Source organism: Marmota monax, unplaced genomic scaffold (genome assembly GCF_021218885.2).
Source record: "Marmota monax isolate L192 unplaced genomic scaffold, Marmota_monax_Labrador192_F-V1.1 WCK01_AAM20220418_F8-fsc00013, whole genome shotgun sequence".
Classification (NCBI taxonomy): Eukaryota; Metazoa; Chordata; class Mammalia; order Rodentia; family Sciuridae; genus Marmota; species Marmota monax.
In genome coordinates this window covers 27,292,024-27,310,135 of record NW_026692202.1, presented here as the reverse complement: position 1 = coordinate 27,310,135, position 18,112 = coordinate 27,292,024, and the positions used below count along the sequence as shown (strand labels likewise).

The 18,112-nt window shown below is 34.7% G+C and overlaps 1 protein-coding gene across 1 annotated transcript in view; it reads right to left on the bottom strand.

Annotated features, from left to right (window-relative positions):
* Elovl4 (ELOVL fatty acid elongase 4) overlaps positions 1-18,112 on the bottom strand; it is a 29,072-nt gene that overhangs the window by 3,714 nt on the left and 7,246 nt on the right. Inside the window, exons 2-5 of the mRNA XM_046432524.2 lie at positions 6,840-7,027; positions 5,352-5,432; positions 2,518-2,689; positions 1,062-1,189 (exon numbers count right to left, since the gene is read on the bottom strand). Coding sequence (XP_046288480.1) covers positions 1,062-1,189; positions 2,518-2,689; positions 5,352-5,432; positions 6,840-7,027 — 569 coding nt within the window. The remainder of the gene's footprint in view (positions 1-1,061; positions 1,190-2,517; positions 2,690-5,351; positions 5,433-6,839; positions 7,028-18,112) is intronic.

Below are 18,112 nucleotides of genomic sequence, written 5' to 3'. Positions count from 1 at the left end.
TTCCCTGGTTCTTATCCCATTCCTTGGCTCTGTGTCTTCTTTACAATTTTACGTTCAAAGTATGTGGGATCTGTTAACAAGAACTAAAAAGTGGTATAAAAATAAGAAAATTGGGGGCTGGGGTTGTAGCTCAGTGGAAGAGCTCTTGCCTAGCACGTGTGAGGTACTGGGTTCAATCCCCAACACCACGTAGAACTAAAACAAAATAAAGGTATTGTGTCATCTACAACACACACACACTCTCTCTCTCTCTCTCTCTCTCTCTCTCTCTCTCTCTATATATATATATATATATATATATATATGAAAATTTAAGCAGGACAAGATGAAGAGAGATAATAAATTTTTAAATTAAAAAGTCACTCAAGGACTGGGATTGTGGTTTAGTGGTACAACGCACGTGCAAGGCACTGAATTCGATCTTCAGTACCACATAAAAATAAATAAATAAAATAAAGGTATTGTGTCCAACCAGAACTAAAAAAATAAAAATAAAAAAATAAAAAGTCACTTAAGAGCAAGGTGTGGTGGTGCATGTCTATAATCCCAGCGGCTTGGGAGGCTGAGGCAGGAAGTTTGCAAGTTTAAAGCCAACCTCAAGAAACTTAGATCCTGTCTCTACATAAAATATAAAAAAGGATGGGGATGTGGCTCAGTGGTTAGGTGCCTGGGTTCAATCTTCCAAACCAAAAAATAAAAATAAAAATTACTCAAGAAAAAAAAATACTATAACTTTTCTAGTCATACATGAATTTATGTACATTGTGGTATACTAATATCTTTAACCATCCATTTCACAGGTATTTTTAAAGAATGCTTCTCTTAGAGGATAAGTGCTAGATGGAGCCTTTAAGGACTCTATAAAATAGACAAGTAGTAGCCATGGCCAATAAACCTATGAATAGGTAGGTTAGAACCAAGCAGTCTCAATACTACAGCTAGAGGATGAAGTTAATTTTACAATAGAAAATTGCCTAAGATGACTTAGCATTTTACAATGAATAATATTCAAACACAGTTAAGTATTTTATCAGAAGAAACTGTCAAAGTATGTAACTCACCAGCTGCAACATGGTTAGGTATCGTTTCCACCAAAGATACTTCTGAATCCATGGGCCAAAGGCGGTTAACCCATAGTATGAGTACATAATCACATGGATGAAGGAATTCATCTGGGCTCCGAAAAATGCTATAGGAAAATAAAAGGTAATTCCAAGATACAGAAAATGTTACTAGACAATAAACCATTGAGATAAAAAAATAAATGATTCCACGTTATTTTCTAACATTTAATTTTGGGGGACAGCCAAGGATTAAAAGACAAAGTAATACTAACAAAAAGTCCTTATCTCAAATTAAGGTAGACATTTTTAAAGTTTAGATTTGAGTTTTTATCATATAAAGGAAAATATGTGCTGCTCGCAAAGGACTTTTAAAGAGGTACTCCAGTGAAAACTTACCTCTTTGAAAGTCCTGACATAACACTATTGCCTTTAGTCCTTTTAATTCTAATATTCTCAGGTTAAATAAAAGGTTATGGTACATATAAAAGTTTATGTGGACTTATAACTGTTCCATTTTGTTGTCTTTAGAGGTGCCAATTTACATCTCAACAACAAAATAGTATGTCTTAGGTTTCTATATAATTTTAAACATGACAGCACTACACACATTGAATAAACTGTTTAGTTACATTTAACTCTACAAAGACATTCCAGTTGGTCTAAATCAATGGCATTCTTTCTTTTCAAAATATTAACTAAATCAGTGATTTATGGGCTCAGTGCAGTTACTAATTTTCTTTTTAAATAACAAAGCTGGACTTAAACTATATTATTTATTAAATAATAAAAATAATATCATTTTATTAAATGGTAAATAAATTATAAGTGTGAACTTCTAAGTTGCCAATCTCCATGTGGTCATGGAAAGAAAGCTGCAAGGTGAACTGTACTACAGTGACTTGTGCCATGGTCCTCATCAGAGAAATGCTCTCTTTACAGTTTAAAGATGTGAATTATCCTTACATTCCAGGCATTTTCAAAGACTGGAAACAGATCTCCACCAAACTAAATTCATATCCTCATTAGCATTAAGGAGGCCATATTAAAATTTCACTTAAATAATAACCAACAAGGTCATTTAAGGCCTACATTAGAGCAAGAATGAATGATGGGCTTGGATTGCAGATGAAATCATCAGACTAAGAATTCTGTTTTCGAGTCTTTAGGATCAGAAGTACTAGAACTGTTCCACATCAAAATATTATTTTCTGAATTCAGGCTTGTTTTAGGCTCATCCCTGGGATAAATCTTTAGGTGTCAAATAGTCACAGATAAGAAACTATAGCTTTACTTTCTTCCATTTAAAAAAAAAAAAAAAATGAACACAGAGATGACTTAACCATTCAAGGTAGTGAAATGATATGCCAGATAAAATCACCAGTTCTTGGTACTTTCCACCCAACACATTTATACATCACTTAACACATGCAGATCTATTCCTGAAAATGCTCACCTTGTCCCCCTGCGACCCATTTAATTCCAATCCACCACAAGGTAAACATGGTACAGTGGTGATACACATGAAGGAAAGAAACCTGATTGTTTTTCTTCCTTAGGATAAAAAACACTGTGTCCAAATACTCAACTCCTTTAGATACAAAGTACCACCACAAAGCAGCAGCTATCTGTAAAAAGAAAGGAAAAGCATGTTGTAAATAACAAATGATACTATTGTGTGGGTTTCAATTCAATGCAAATAAACTTCAAATACATTACACCAAATGTACAAGGCATGAAATAATTTATACAACTAGGTATCATCACACAGTGTTAAACTGCTGAATATAGAGCTGTAAACATATTCACACTGCTATGCTTTTCAACTTGGTAGAGAAACTGAGACGTTTACTTTGTAAAGACTTAGGTTTTTTACATAGCCTCTGCTACACTCCCAATAAACCTACAGTAAGTTTATGCACCAACTGGTCTCTATCAGTGTCTGGCTCTCTCATTTTAATATGTACAACAAAGAAAGTATCCAATCATGGTGGCTTCTTATAAGGTAGTAAAATCTTAAAAATGATAAACTGAAGTGAAAAACCAAAAACAAATATTTCATAGGTTATAAATATAATCCTGCTTACATGAATAAGTCTTGTGTTTTCCTAGGGTCTAATTAAGACACCAGATGGTGTGGAAAGATTACATTATGGGCTGAGATTAAGGATCCAGTAAGAGGTGACCTCTGAATACAAGTTTTAAAACATTTTAGAAAAATTCTATAATGATAACCACAATGACCTTTTTTGTAGAACATAACTAAAATTGATAAACTTTTGTGTTAGAAGCTTGACAGATTGATTCATAAATAGGCTTAGAAATTTTAGAATTGTATCTAGTGGATGTCATGGTGTTTGTTGTTTGTTTTGTTTTTTTGCTTTTGTATGTGTATATGTGTGGGTTCTGTTTTTGTTTTTTCCTTTTTCTGGTGCTAGGGATCAAACCTAGGGCCTGGCACATACAAGCACGCTGCTTTACCACTGAATTATAACCATGGCCCCAAAATAACAACTTTAAAATGTAGGGAAAGAGAAAAGAGAAAGGTCCATTAAAAAATATCTTGTGATTATAGATTGAGAATTTATTGAATTGGCTTGAACATATTGTGGAAAATGATAAAATTGGTTAAAATAGGCTTGACATGCTCTGCTCATAGCAATGCTACATTTACTATTCATGATCATGGTAGTACTTTAACTATAATCATTATGACATAGTGAACTTCAGGAGGAAATAATGTCTTATTTTTCCTCGATATGGGTCTCTAAATTTGCCACAAAATAATAAATAATTATTTTCCTTAGTTTATAAACTGCATTAGGTATCACCATAGATTACACCAAAGTGAAAAGTAATATTTCTTGGCTACATAACAAGGTATATAAAAATGAGTAAAATATTCATTATACTGCACCCAAACACTAGAGGAGAGCCGTAGGGGAAAGATTCACAATGCAATCTGTGCAAATCTCAGGTTCTTTCTCCCATATTACAATTCTCACAATGGCCATTTTTTTTTTTTTTTAAGAACTAAAGTTAATGCATGTCAGGAGGGCAGGTTCACAATTAAGAGTGGTAATTTTGAAACTCTATCCTAAAAATATTTATAAGTCGTGACACTTAAAGGGTTTTGCCAAGTGTACTTCCAGGTAAAAGCCAGACATTGCCACCTCAATGGTAGCTGTCTACTGAGGACAGCATCTGGTAATGTGGTTATCAGAAGGAATTTTTTTTCCTGGCCAGCAAATTCTCAGCTACATCACAAGTCTTCTTTTCCTCTTAACCACTTATTTACATGCTGACTGTCAGCTTCCCTACCCTCACTAGACTGCCAGCTCCACTAAGGGAGAGACCTCACCTGTCTCCACATGTGGTCCCAGTGCCCCCCGCAGTATCTGCATACAGGGGATGCTTAGCATGTATTTTCTGAATGAGTAAAAACACATGACAATCAAAGGGGTGATTTTTTATCAATCCATAAGCCTTTTACTAAGGAAATGAATATATGGACTAAAATGGTAATATATGAACATAAATTGCACATTAAAGCAATTTGGTCTTGAGTCTTGGTGAATATTAAGGTTTATGTTGTCCAAACTCCCATGTCAGAAAGCTGCTTTTCTTAAAGGAAGCTACTATAGGTTATATACCATTTCTATATATATTACATATAAGGTAAAACAGAAAACAGATTCTGTATACATTTTATGTTATATGTAATTTTTCATATAAGCCACAGTATATAAAATGGTTCATTAAATACTTAATAATTTGTTGTTTCTCCCACTTAAGTTAAATGGTAATTTGATTAATGTAGATGATTGAAAAATAAAATATAACATATGACTAGTGGTTTATTTTTCTACAGATGCAATAAAAACTGAATTCATATCTGTATAAATTGTGTTGTACTTGTTTTCCTAAATATTATATAGTTCATAAAACATTTTCTTTTCCTCAGACTCTCTTTATGAGTTTCTATTCTTGATCAAAAATAACTAAAATCTAAAATAATATCTTTACATAAAATGGTAACTTTTTTCTTTTTTTTAATACTACAGTCTAGGAATCCAATTCTTATTCACTCTCACACAACCAAATTAAAAAAAAAAAACATACTAGAGGTATGAAAACCAATTTTCAATTATGTGCTTGTAAGTAAAAGCATAGCATTATTGACTTAGCACCCAGTCTAATTTCACTACCAAGCCATAGTACATTTCTCACTGATGGGGGCCTATGAAACTAAGCCACTTATATTAATTTTAAGTATTTTAATGTACTTACCCTGACTTCATTAACGTTATTAGAATAATCCACAGTCTGGCAAATATAGCTATATCCTGCATTATATGATCCCATGAATAACTGGAAAAAATGAAATAATATTTGAAGGAAATTTTTAGTAGATTCAGCAACAAAAATAAAAAATTTGAGGAATAGACGAACTCTAGGTAGGGCAAAATGGTTGGAGGGGAAGGGAGAGGGCATGGGGTTATTAATGATGGTGGAATGTGATGATCTTTATAGTACAGGTATGAAGTACATTATAGTACAGGTATGAAGACACAAATTGGTGTGAATATACTGTGTATATAACCAGAGATATGAACAAGTGTGCTCTATATGTGTAATAATAAGAATTGTAATACATTCTGCTGTCATATATAAATAAAAAATAAATTTAAAAAAATACTAAAAAATGTAACTACAAATAAAAAAATTAAAAATCTGATATGTAACATATCAAATTAATTTAAAAGCAACATTTTCTTTAAAAATTTAAATTATTTTAAATACTGCAGTCTAAATTAAAAAAACAAATGTAACCTCTGGACTGAAACATCAACTCTATTTACTTTGTAATATTAAGAAGTTTTAAAACCAACACTTGGATCCAAGAGTGGTCCTGTCTTAATGGGTTTCTATCATGGATCTGTTTGTTTGCAACTAACAAATTAGGTAAAAGTATCCAAGTAAAGCAAATGAAAGTGTTTATAAAGCTGAGACTCTGTAGGCTAAACTGACAATGAAGAAAGATTCTTTTTTGTAGAAGAATTACTGTTTGTTGTTGTAGCATTACTAGTCAGTTCTCTGGGATAACAGAGTTTCATGAGTCTCTTAGGAAACAAATTCCTTACACTCTTGCAACTTAAAAAAAAAAAATAGATGTGTCAATCAGCTTTCAGGATTTCCTTTCAAAAGTTCATGGAGAATTTGCTGATGCCCAGAAATGTACAAAATGATTAGTAGGAACAGTTGTATTCCAGGTAACTCATTTCAGTTCTAGCCCAAAATACATTATATGATAGGACTGAACTTCAAGTTGGTACTTATATCTATTTTGATCAGTTAAAAAACCTGAAACTAATGAATAATAATTTAATCAAATATTTACTGAGTACCTAACATGTATCAAACACTATGAAAAGGTTATCTCACTTAACTCTGATACTAACCCCAAAAGGGAGGTATTTCGTTCATGTTAGAAATAGAGGAGCCAAAAGAAGGGGGTTAAACAACTTCCAGTTTCAGAACTGTTAATAACAAACAGAAAGCTTAGAATTAACTCTCTGGTTCAAAGTTCCATTTTAAACCACTGTCCTGTACTTCATGTTTAATATTTTATTGTCCAACATTTTTCTAAGTGTAAAAAAATTTACTTGTAGAGTAGCGACCTTGAAGTACAAGATTGCAATATGGCTTTATGCAGTCTCATTTCTTAATTCTCTGTAATTCTGAAGAATTATTATAGAATGATCTTAATAAACCTACCTCTCTGAAGATGAAAAGGTTAAGCAAAACCATTCCAAAATTATAGAGAATGAGCACTAAGCGCATCTGAAATGGCTCCCGGTCCTTCATCCACTTTGGACCCAACCACACGAACAGGAGATAAAGAGTGCTTATGCTTAGTGTAGGCCATGGGGACTGCATCAGAGGCCAGTCTTCCACGCGTTTATCTAGAGAGAACACATAACAAAATCCACTAAACCATGCGTGCTTTACAAAATAAAACTTTTAGGAATTAAAATGTTTCACCTTAATTTCCTAGTTGGACCAAAAAACATGTCCCTGTCTTTTGAGTCCCAGTGAAAATACATGGTATAAAAACCCAAGAAACAAGACTGATTTCTGCAGTAGCTTTTGAAAATCATTGATTGCTTTATGTTATACATTAAGTTTTATAGAGAACTTGAATAACAAAGTTCATTAAAATACAGGAGAAGAGCCTGAGCTGAAAAGATGATGAAAGACAAAGTTCACGAGGGAGTCTACTACCCAGGGAGTCTTGGCTGTATCACTCACATCAAACCCACTCCAGAGTTCAAAATGGACTGAAGTCTCTGAAAGACAGGAGAGAGAACACACCTCACAAGGAGGAAATGACTTAAAAGGTGGCGTGGCTGGCTTCTGTCAAAAGGCCACTATGACCTTTCAGTGATTATTCACTTTTAAAATACTATTTTATCCTTCTATGCTAATTATCCTTCTATGGCCATATGTTCCCATGCCTAAGGTCCCCCATAAAACACAGACTGTCTATCTGCATAGGTCTCTGTTGAATTAGACAAACTCATAATGTCTAAATGCCCTGGTTTTGGTCCCTGGAGCAGGAACTGCTGTGGTGTCCTTTCCACAAACACTAAGGCAAATACTGCTTTCAAACAGACTGATGCGAACAGCAAAAGTACTACTAATGGTATAATGTGTGTAACAAAGGAAGGGAGATAAATTAATCTGTAAGGAGATATTAATTTCTAACATCATGGATTATTTCTCATCTTTACTAAACAGAGGAGTCCTATTGTCAAAGAAAGTTCTGAGCAGCAAGTAGGAAAAAATTTAGAGAAACAGGTTTAAAATTTTTCCAGAAATTAAGGGTAGATAAAAATATTCTACCTTTTTGATATTGGTGCCACACACTGTATCATCCTCTCATTCATCAGAGAAATGGAGAGAGAATTTCCAAAGAGAAGGATAGAACATGAGTGAGAAGCTGAAGATCTTACAATAAGAAATGCTAAGGGAGGCCAACAGAAAAGTAGAAAGGTGGGACAGGGCAGGCGGGAATAGACAGGAAAAGGCACTACCAGTGGGCAGACTGGCTGGGTTCTAACGCTGGCCCTGCTACTGAGTGTAGGACCTTAGAGATGCAATCGCTCTTCCTCTCCTTCATCTACAAACACTGAAGGGGAGCAAGGGGTTAGACTGGTGCTTCTCTAGCTTAAATGAGACAAAGAATCATCTACAAAGAATAACTGAAATGCAGGTTCTGATACAGTAGGTCTGGGAGGCAGCACATTTGTAGCAGAGTATACTTGCTGGGAAGCTCCAACTGAGGCTATGCCACTATCCATGGACCACAAGTTAAGCAGTAACAAACTAGGTGTTCCCTTCAGTTCCAGTTAACTTTTAAAAACAGTAAGTAGGAGGAAGAATGACTTTAAGGTGAGGAAAATTATAGAAAGGAAATTTTCGTTAGTCAGGGACCCATTCTACACTGAAAGAGAACCCACACGTGCTTCTGTTCCATTATGGCACTCATCACTCACCACTCACCCTCCTTCAAGCTGTAACCTCTCTGAAGGCAGGGGCTGGGGCCTTTATTCTTTATTGCAAGGCCTATCAAGTAGCCTAAACATTTACTGGATTTAAAAAAATAAAGAATGGATAATTTTTTCACAGTAGTCCTTTAGGTTCCATCCCTCCTGTCAAATCCAGCAGTATACACTGAATTCTTACAGTTTCTTCAGTGTCCAGCAACCCTTTCCTGCAACTCCTCTCTGATCCTCTTCTGTGGCAGCACAACTTGAACCTCAAACACTGCATTCCAGTATTTGGTGAGTATGTCACGCTATACGGCTCAGTGCCCTTTACACCATTGCTCACTCCAGAGAGGAAAAGCAATGCCTTGACTGCTTTCCTCATCAATGCAAGCCATTTATTCATTTAGCAACTGCTTAACAAATCCGTTTTCAGCCTATAAAATGCTACATATAACACCATACCCTTCTCCAAGTAGCCCTTCCAGTTCACAAGGGTCAGAGCACTCTCAAAAATTCCACCTCCAATTACTATGGACGTGGGAGTAATTCTCAGCACCAAATCACAGATGTAATAATGCCCATCCAAATATTTGCATGAATTTTCCTCAAGTCTTTACATATTATTATACAAGTCATACGTGTTTTTCTGTACTTACTTGAATATTTCCTTTAGAGTTTCTGATGAGATTCACATGTCCTACATGACTGCTATGTTTTTTTCTATTAAAAAGGCAATGCCTGGGCTGGGGTTGTGGCTCAATGGTAGAGTGCATGCCTAGAATGTGTGGGACATCAGGTTTGATTCCCAGCACCACATGTAAATAAATAAATAAGTATATAAATAAAATAAAGATCCATCAATAATAAAAATATTTTTTTAAAAAGCAAAAAATAAAACAACAGTGACAGGTCCCCTAAGCCTTGAAACAAACAAAAATTATAATCTACTTTCAGAGGACAGAACTGGTACCAGTGAGAATCATACAGTAATAAATTTCACCTAAATTTCTAATCACTGGATCTTTCCTTTCACATGTAGAAGGAATTGTCTCCTTTGGTAATAGGTCCCCCCCCCAATTGTAAATTAAATTTAAGTAAACAAAAGCCAAATATTACAACCTGTCAATTTCCATAATAAAAGACTTTATTATAATAATGGGAATTACTAAGAAATATTGTCTTTTACTCTTCCAGATCCTTAAGGGTTAACTCTCTCTCAGGAAATAGTTTCCACTGAGAATAATTTGACTGTTTCATAAAGCTTATGACAAGTTAAACTGATCTGTTTACAAACATTCATTTGGTCAGCAATCATAATTTTATCTCTATTAAAGGTCACATAATAGTTACACAACTGTATTTGTCAGAACTGGCAAAGTGTCTCCTAAAAGGAGTTAATTTACTCTATGAATATTATAATTTTTATAAAAGATGTGGACAAAATGGTCCATCTGAAATGGGACTTTCCTTCAATACTCTCCACCAACACATTTCTATTTCTAATCTGATTTGTATCTTAAGATCACACATAAGTGAAGTCAGACAGCTCTATTCCTTCAGAGCTAAGTGGTTTGGGGCAAGTTATTTTGTTCTTGGCCTTTCAAAGTTCATTATCCATGATAGGAAGAGACAGATGTGATAACTCAAACAGCGATGCAACAGAATGAGTATCTGAGGAATGTTTTAAGTACATGGTAGCGCAGGAAAGAAGACAAGACAGGCTTCAAGAGCAGACATTTGAACTTTTTCTCAAGAGACATTTGCCACCAGATAGGAAGAAAAGTCTTTTTTTCAGTGGGCAAAATTAGAAAAAATTATACAAGGTTCCATCAGTAGAATGACAAGGGATACTCAAATGAGAATATCTGAATACCACAGAGAACAGAATGTATAAAAGCAGCCCAGAAACAAAAAATAAAACATTTATTTTGGAACAGAAGGTATCCACAGGGAAGTAGCATAAGGGATCCTTTTGAAGGTCTCACAACCTACAGGTTGTAAGAATTCCAGGAGGCTGGATTTCATCACATGGATCATGGAGAGATATGTGCTTTGTTCTGGCTTTTAAAAGATCATGTAGAGGCAGTGAGAGACTGGAGGGGAAGGGGATGTGTCAAGAGGCAGGGAGACCAATCAGATGTATGGTTCCCAAATGCTTGTCTTTGCTAGACTGCACACATAAAATGTGCATGCTTGTTAAAATATAGGTTCCCAGGCCCCACCCTAGATTAAATGAATCAATATCTCTGCAGGCGGGGCCCAACACCATGATCTACTATGGTGATTGCAATAGGCAGGGAAGATACAGAGACCACTATTATGCAGGAGATGACACAGGGACTGCAGTGGTGATGGATAGGGCAGGCAGGTATGGATATTACAAGGGTCAAATCTAGAGACTCACTATTACAGGTGTGACAGGTGAAAGTAAAAGTTTAGGATTACTCTCAGATTTCCGACCTAGAACAGATGGGGAAGTCATGATCCAGGACAAGACTACAACAGAAGAGAAGCAGATCTTGGAGGAAATGACCAGGTGAATGTCACACACGTCTTGTTTAAGGCACTCCTGGGACACCTAGGTGGAGGTGGTATCATCAGGCTCTGTTGCTGCAAAGGAACTGCCAGGGCAGCAGACCCACAAAGGAGTTATTGGCCACAAAACTGTACCAGAGTTTGAGGTCACAGGTAAAGAGCACACAGAGGGAAAGAATAAAAATGGAAAGGATTAAACCTGGGGACCCTTGATGGGGAGAGTGGGTGAAAACGGCCGCAAATCAGCCAGAGAGGCAGGAAGAGGGGAAAGGATGTTTCAGAGACCAGGACAGCAAGAAGCTTCCAAAAGGACAGGGCAGGCAATGGGATCTACAGGGAGGGAATCAACTGTTCTCTACTTTTTCCATTTTAACGAGGGTTGATATGTGAAGATTAAATGAACTAAAGTATGTAGAGTTCCCAGCCCATCATGGACACCACTCACTCCCCCTCCCTCCTCCTGCACCTTACCTTTTCCCTCCCTCACACTGGGTGCTCAAGTCAGGAATAATGTGAACCCCCGCCCCTTCAAGGGCACACCCCCTGTATCTCCTCATCACTTCTTCCTGATCTATAGACTTCTCTAGGTCTTTGAACTTGAACTCTCAAATTGGACTACCAGCATTAGAATCTTTACCTATCAGCTGAATAAACCCCAGGAGCGAGTCAATGTGAAGAGCTAAACCAAATTAAACAACTAAATCAGTATTTGAACTTTGAAGAGTTTACACTTAGAAGACAGAACACTTCATAATTTATACACTAAAATGACAAAAATTTTACGACTTGGTCTTTATTTGGGAAATCAAACACAAAAATTCCCACAAATTGAATTTTTAATTATGTACAATGGCTGTTTTTGATACTTCTCTTTAAAAGATAATATAAAATGTTATATTTTAATAAAGAATCAAATACTTGTAATCAAATGGTTTTTAAGTAGTCCTAGTAACTTCTACTTATATACAAGCAACTGTAATTCATACAATAAATTACCTTTGTATATTAAAGCAACTTCCTTAAAAGTGACAAATAGGCCTACTTTTTGGGGAAAAACGGGTATCTTTTCAAGCTTTTGGTAATCTAGGATTTTCACTGTCAAAATGCGCTTTCCTCTCAAAGTAGTCTAATCTAGTAAAATTGACTATCATGGCCCAAAAGAAAAATTCACTAATTTAATTTTAATAAATTTTTAAAAATTAGAATATACAAGAAGAGTTATAATATAGAATTAAAATACTAGAAAAATTAAAAAGAAGGAACACATGTTGCAGTAGGAAATAATCTTACATGATAGCTCAGGAAGTCACTAGGAGCAAAAGCAGGTTGGTACAAGGGCAAGGGACAAGAATTGAATTAAGAACTAGATTCCAGCTCTGCCGTCTAGTCCTATGGCTATGAACCTGAACTCTCTGGGCCACCATTTTGTCTTATGTAAATGGGGGTGACCACAGGTTTATCCAAATCACTGCCCTTCTGATTCAGATAAAATGATCCACAGTTACTGATCAATATAACATGGTTCTAGCCATTATACAAAGTCCCTGCTATGTACAATTAAATATTCAATAAAAATACATCACATCATTTGTTTTTTAAATTAACAACTTCAGCACATTTATTCTTTTTTCCTAATAGCACATAAAACTAGATGGCAAAAGAAACTAAGAACACTCCATTCTCTTGCTATTGAAAGTGTAGTTCTTGTACCAGTAGTTAATTTATCACTTGGAAGCTTCAAAGAAATACAGAATTCCAGGCCTCATCCCAGAACTACTCAGCCAGAATCCTTATTTTAATCAGACTGCAAGATAATTTACATATCAAAATCTAAGAAGAACTGCTCTAGCTGATTCAAGAATATGAGCCTACATTATATATCATGTAATCATATTCTACCTGAATAAATCAGCCACCTGTTTTTCCTAACAGCATTTATATCTGTTTAATCTACCAGTAACAAAAGAAAAAAACAAGTCTAATACTCACTAGGTACTAAACAGCTTCAGAAGTATATTCGGGCATCAAGAAGTATGTACAATATAGTACTCTCCAAAACTCTCCATTCTTCTTTAATAAGTTAAAGCCAATAGTTATGAATCAACTCCTTTTTTTAAAAAAAATATTTTTTATTCTAATTTGTTATATATGACAGCAGAATGCATTATAATTCATATTACACATATAGAACACAACTTTTCATATCTCTGGTTGTATACAAAGTAGAGTCACACCATTCGTGTCTTCATACATATACTTAGGGTAATGATGTCAACTTCATTCCACCATATCTTTTACCCCCATGCCCCCTCCCTTTCTCTCTAAATCAACTCCTTTTAAAGGGGTATTATTAAAAGTTCATTTGATTTTACTGATTACACAAAAATAAAGTTTACCCATTAGTAGTAAAATGTCACATTGTATATCAAAGGTACCTCATAGGTAAGCTGTCTATTTCTTAAGGAACCAGTCAATCCCTTCCTCTATACATTACAAATGTTATGATGGTCAAGGCCACAGCCTTCATTCTCTGTTGTATCTTTATAACAATGCCTGGTATATAAGAGTACTCCTCCTTTTTGTCAAAAAATAAATAAATAAATAATTAAGAAGAAGAATTTAATGAAAAATACAGACAACTGTTGTAAACAAGAGTCTGAGAAAGATCTTATTTCTATGACAGGGAGTAAACTATACACCACCTAAGACTTCTTCTGGGTTTTAATCTAAAATGTGATGCTAGACATATTCCTCAAGCCAAGGAAGAACATGTATACCAGTGAGTTGAAAAAGACAGAACTAATGAAGAAGCATTTTCAAATACTGGACAAAATAGGACCAGTAACAAGCTGAGATATACTTTAGAAATAAAGCACTGATTCTGAGTATGGTAGGTCAAGGACAGTCTGACAGCCTTTCTACTTAGTAGGGGAAATTTCTGTTTTAACCTCTACATCTCTGGAAAGAGGATGGAAAAGCACGTGGGTGGATTAGTTAAGGAAAGAGTAGCTTTTGTGGAATGCAGAAGTGGATGAGGCAGAAGGTAGGCTAAAAACTGACAAGAGGTCAGAGTGGGATGGTCAGAAGGGAGGGAGGGAAACTTTGATAAGCAAGGGAGAGTCAAGTAGATGCCTGAGGTAGGAGGGAACTCACAGCCTGAGAAGAGTTCAATGTTACAATTCGCTCAACAGAACAAGACTGCAAAGATGTTAGCTGTGTAATAGTCACCCAAGAATAAAAGAATGGAGAAAAGGGTTAAAAGCAGAGGAAATAAGAATTCTGGTTGCAGGAAGGACTGGGGATATAGCTCAGTTGGAAGAGTGCTTGCCTCACATGCACAACGCCCTGCACTCAATCCCCAGCACCACAAAAAAAAAAAAAAAAAAAGAATTCTGGTTGCAAGCTTGCTTGAACAGAGATCATAAAAAGGCAAAAACAGAGAAAAAAATATAAAATTTCCAATAGAAAGTAAAATGGAATTGAAAGATAGTAACAAAGAGGAGAATGAATCTGCGCATGATTCAACCTGAAGGTTGCTTACTATGAGTTTTAACTTGGGAAAGTTAAGTTATTAAGATGGATAAGATCCATTTTTCAGTCTACTCACCTGGAAAATGGGGCTAATAACAGTACCAACCTCAGAGTATATGATGATTAAACATGATAATAAATATAAAGCATGGCATAATGTGCCTAGCACCTAGTAAGCACCAAAACACTGAATATTCATGCTGAGTAAATAGGTGGGCTGTGCTGCATTATAAACAGGTTAATTGTTTTAGGAAGGAGAAAGATCGTGGTTCTATCCTAGCTCTGTGACTTTCTAGCGGTCTATTTCTTCATCTATGGATGGTTAAATAATACCTAACTTGAAGGGATGCTAGGAAGACTAAATATAAGATGTACAAAATGTATTACTACAGTGTCACATAGTCTATAATAGGCCTATCAAAGAAGTTTCACAGATGGCAGTGAGCTTCACCTAGTGCAGACAGTATCTGAATCATGATTAAAAGGGGGCAGGGGCATTCGTTAAAGCCAACTCACAGTGGAAAGGGAAACATGAGAACAGGAGAAATACATATCTAGAAAGAAATTTGAAGAATCATGTCTCATATTCTAAAAGCCAAGATCAGAATAGCAGGTAAGCAGTTTCCCTTCCCTGTTTCCACATTTTTGAGGCTTCTCCTGGTAATAATATGGAAGTTCCAAGTCCAAACATGAACTCAGTGCTGTCACCTATCTCAAAGCTTTAAGAAAATTGAAATGCTGTTTCCCTTTATTTAAATAAAAGACTTACGATACCAATTGTGTATGTGTGTGTGAAGTGGACAGGAAGAGAGAGTGGGAGCTTTAGTTAAAATCTCGTCTTTAGCAGTTCCATAAGTTAAATATTTATTGGGTGAAATATTGTCAGTCCTGAATTTATTGTCCTTTCACTAATTAATCATATTTTCTAGGTCTTGTTTCATGCTATGGGAAAATACTTTCAAAATTCACTTTGAATATTCTCCCTCCACCCCAGTACTGGGGGTTGAACCAAGGGGTGCTCTACCACTGTGCGATACCCCTAGCCCTTTTTATTTTTATGTTTTTATTTTGAGACAGGGTTTTGCTAAGTTGCTGAGGCTTGCCTTGAATTTGCAATTCTTTGGTATCAGCCTCCCAAGTAGCTGGGATTATAAGCGTACACCAGACTTGAATACAATTTTTTATGATCCTACTACTTTATCACATGGAAGTGAATTTCATCTTCTCAAGCTAAATATCACTTCTTATATTTTATAATGTATATTCATATACATAGTATAAATTAATATAAACATCAGTTTTTACCTTTATCTGACACCCAGCCATCCTGCACTTCTGAGCATTTTAGATGTCCTTTTATCTGTTGGTATAACTTTGTTCATATTTAGTATTCTAAAAGGACTATGTAAATAAGGTAGCAACATAAGAAAAAATATACTAAGGTAGCTGCACAGGTCAGAGGCCTAGCTGCTTCCTGTTTGGCTAGTATGAAGGAAAGACAAGAGTACTGGGCTAGAAACCACGCGATCATTTTCAAATATTTAACGTCTATCAATCTCAGGGACACCTAAACATAGGAAACTAACAATATTTCAGGCCTGTCTTCCAGGGCTGTTGTAAAACTGTTATGCAAAATACAATGCCAAAGCTGTCTTCCTTGTTGTTTGCTATTTTCTAGACATGTGGGTTTTTTGTTTTTTTTTAAGTCAACACCTTGGATTCTCTTTAAAGAGCCATTTTAAGATGAAAACAAAAAAAAAAAAAAAAAAAGGAAAAAAAATCAACTATCTTGCCCCTGACCATGAAGAAAGATCATTTATAGAAGTTCTATTATATTAATTGTACAATATGTGGAATTCTTTTTTAATTGTGGTAAATAGCAAAATTTACCATCTTAATCATTTCCTAAGTATACATTCTAGTAGTATTAAATATATTTAAATGTTGTGCAATCTCAAGAGTTTTTTTGTCTTACAAAATTGAAACTTCATATCCATTAAACAATTCCCCAGTTCAGTTCTCTGTCTCTTCAGCCCTGGCAACCACTATTTTATTCTCTGGTTTCTATGAATTTAACTATCTAAGAAAGCCCATATAAGTAAAATAACACATTATTTATCTTCTTGTGACCAATTGATTTCACTCAGCGTAATGTCCACAAAATTTATGTACATTGTGGCATATGTCAAAATTTCTTTCCTTTTTTTATATTTCAATAAAGTTTAATTGTTTTTTTCAATTTGCAGATGATGAAAGTAAGTGAGCATCTATCTATATGGATGGTTGGGACAAAATGATTTATCAGATTGAAAAAATCAGTTTCTAGCAATTCTGTATCAGGTAACGTTTTTATCCCTTTTTATTTGTTCTAATTAGTTATACATGACAGTAAAATGCATTTTGTTACATCATACATAAATGGAATATAGTTTGTATATATATACCACATTGTTTTACTCTTCATTCATCAAAGGACATTTCAATTTTTCCTACCTCTTGAATACTGTGAAATGCTGCTACAAACATGAGTATAAAAATATGAAATTCTTCAATATACATCTCTGCCCAAATTTTAATTTGATGAATAAAAATGAAAAGAGAAAAACTTATTCCTTCAAATGCTCCATTTCAAAATCACAAAGGCTTTTATGTGATTACATCCAACAGTGAGTCACAGATTCCTTCAGGAGATTAATATATTTGTATTGCAATTGCAAGACTTACATTCTAATAAATCTGTAATCATAAAGTGCCATACTAAGATGTTTTAAGAATGAAAATAATCCATGAAAAAAATGACAGTGGATTTAAGAAATTGATATATTGATTAATTAAGGAACATACTTATATAAAAATAATTTTTTCTGTTTTCTCCTTACTGTAAAAAACATATATTTTTAGCAACTTTACAAAAATTTTAAGCCACATTTTCAAACTTAAATTAGAAATAATAAAATATAAAGTGCCTGTAGTTGAAAACTTTTGGTAATGATGCATAATAAAATTTAACATTTTGGGGAGGCTGGAGTTGTGGCTCAGCAGTAGAGCACTCCCTAATACATGCAAGGCCCTGGGTTCGATCCTCAGTACCACATAAAAATAAAATAAAGGTATTATGTCCAACTACAACTAAAACATTTTAAAAAATTTACATTTTTATAAAAAAAATAAAGTTAAGATTTAGTTTACATTGACAACGTTTGTTTTAGGAAGTATGAAAATTCGATAGAGTGGCTTTAAGGATTATCAGTTCAAATCTCTTATGGTACAGGTAGGAGACCCAAAGAAACATTAGTAACTTGCCCAAGACCACATAATAAGCCAACCTCAGAAGTTGTCTGTCAAATAATAAATGTTGCATGTTAATTGAGACAACTTTATACTTTCCTGTTATTGTTCCTGGTTTTGACAGAATAGTTAACTCTTGGTAAT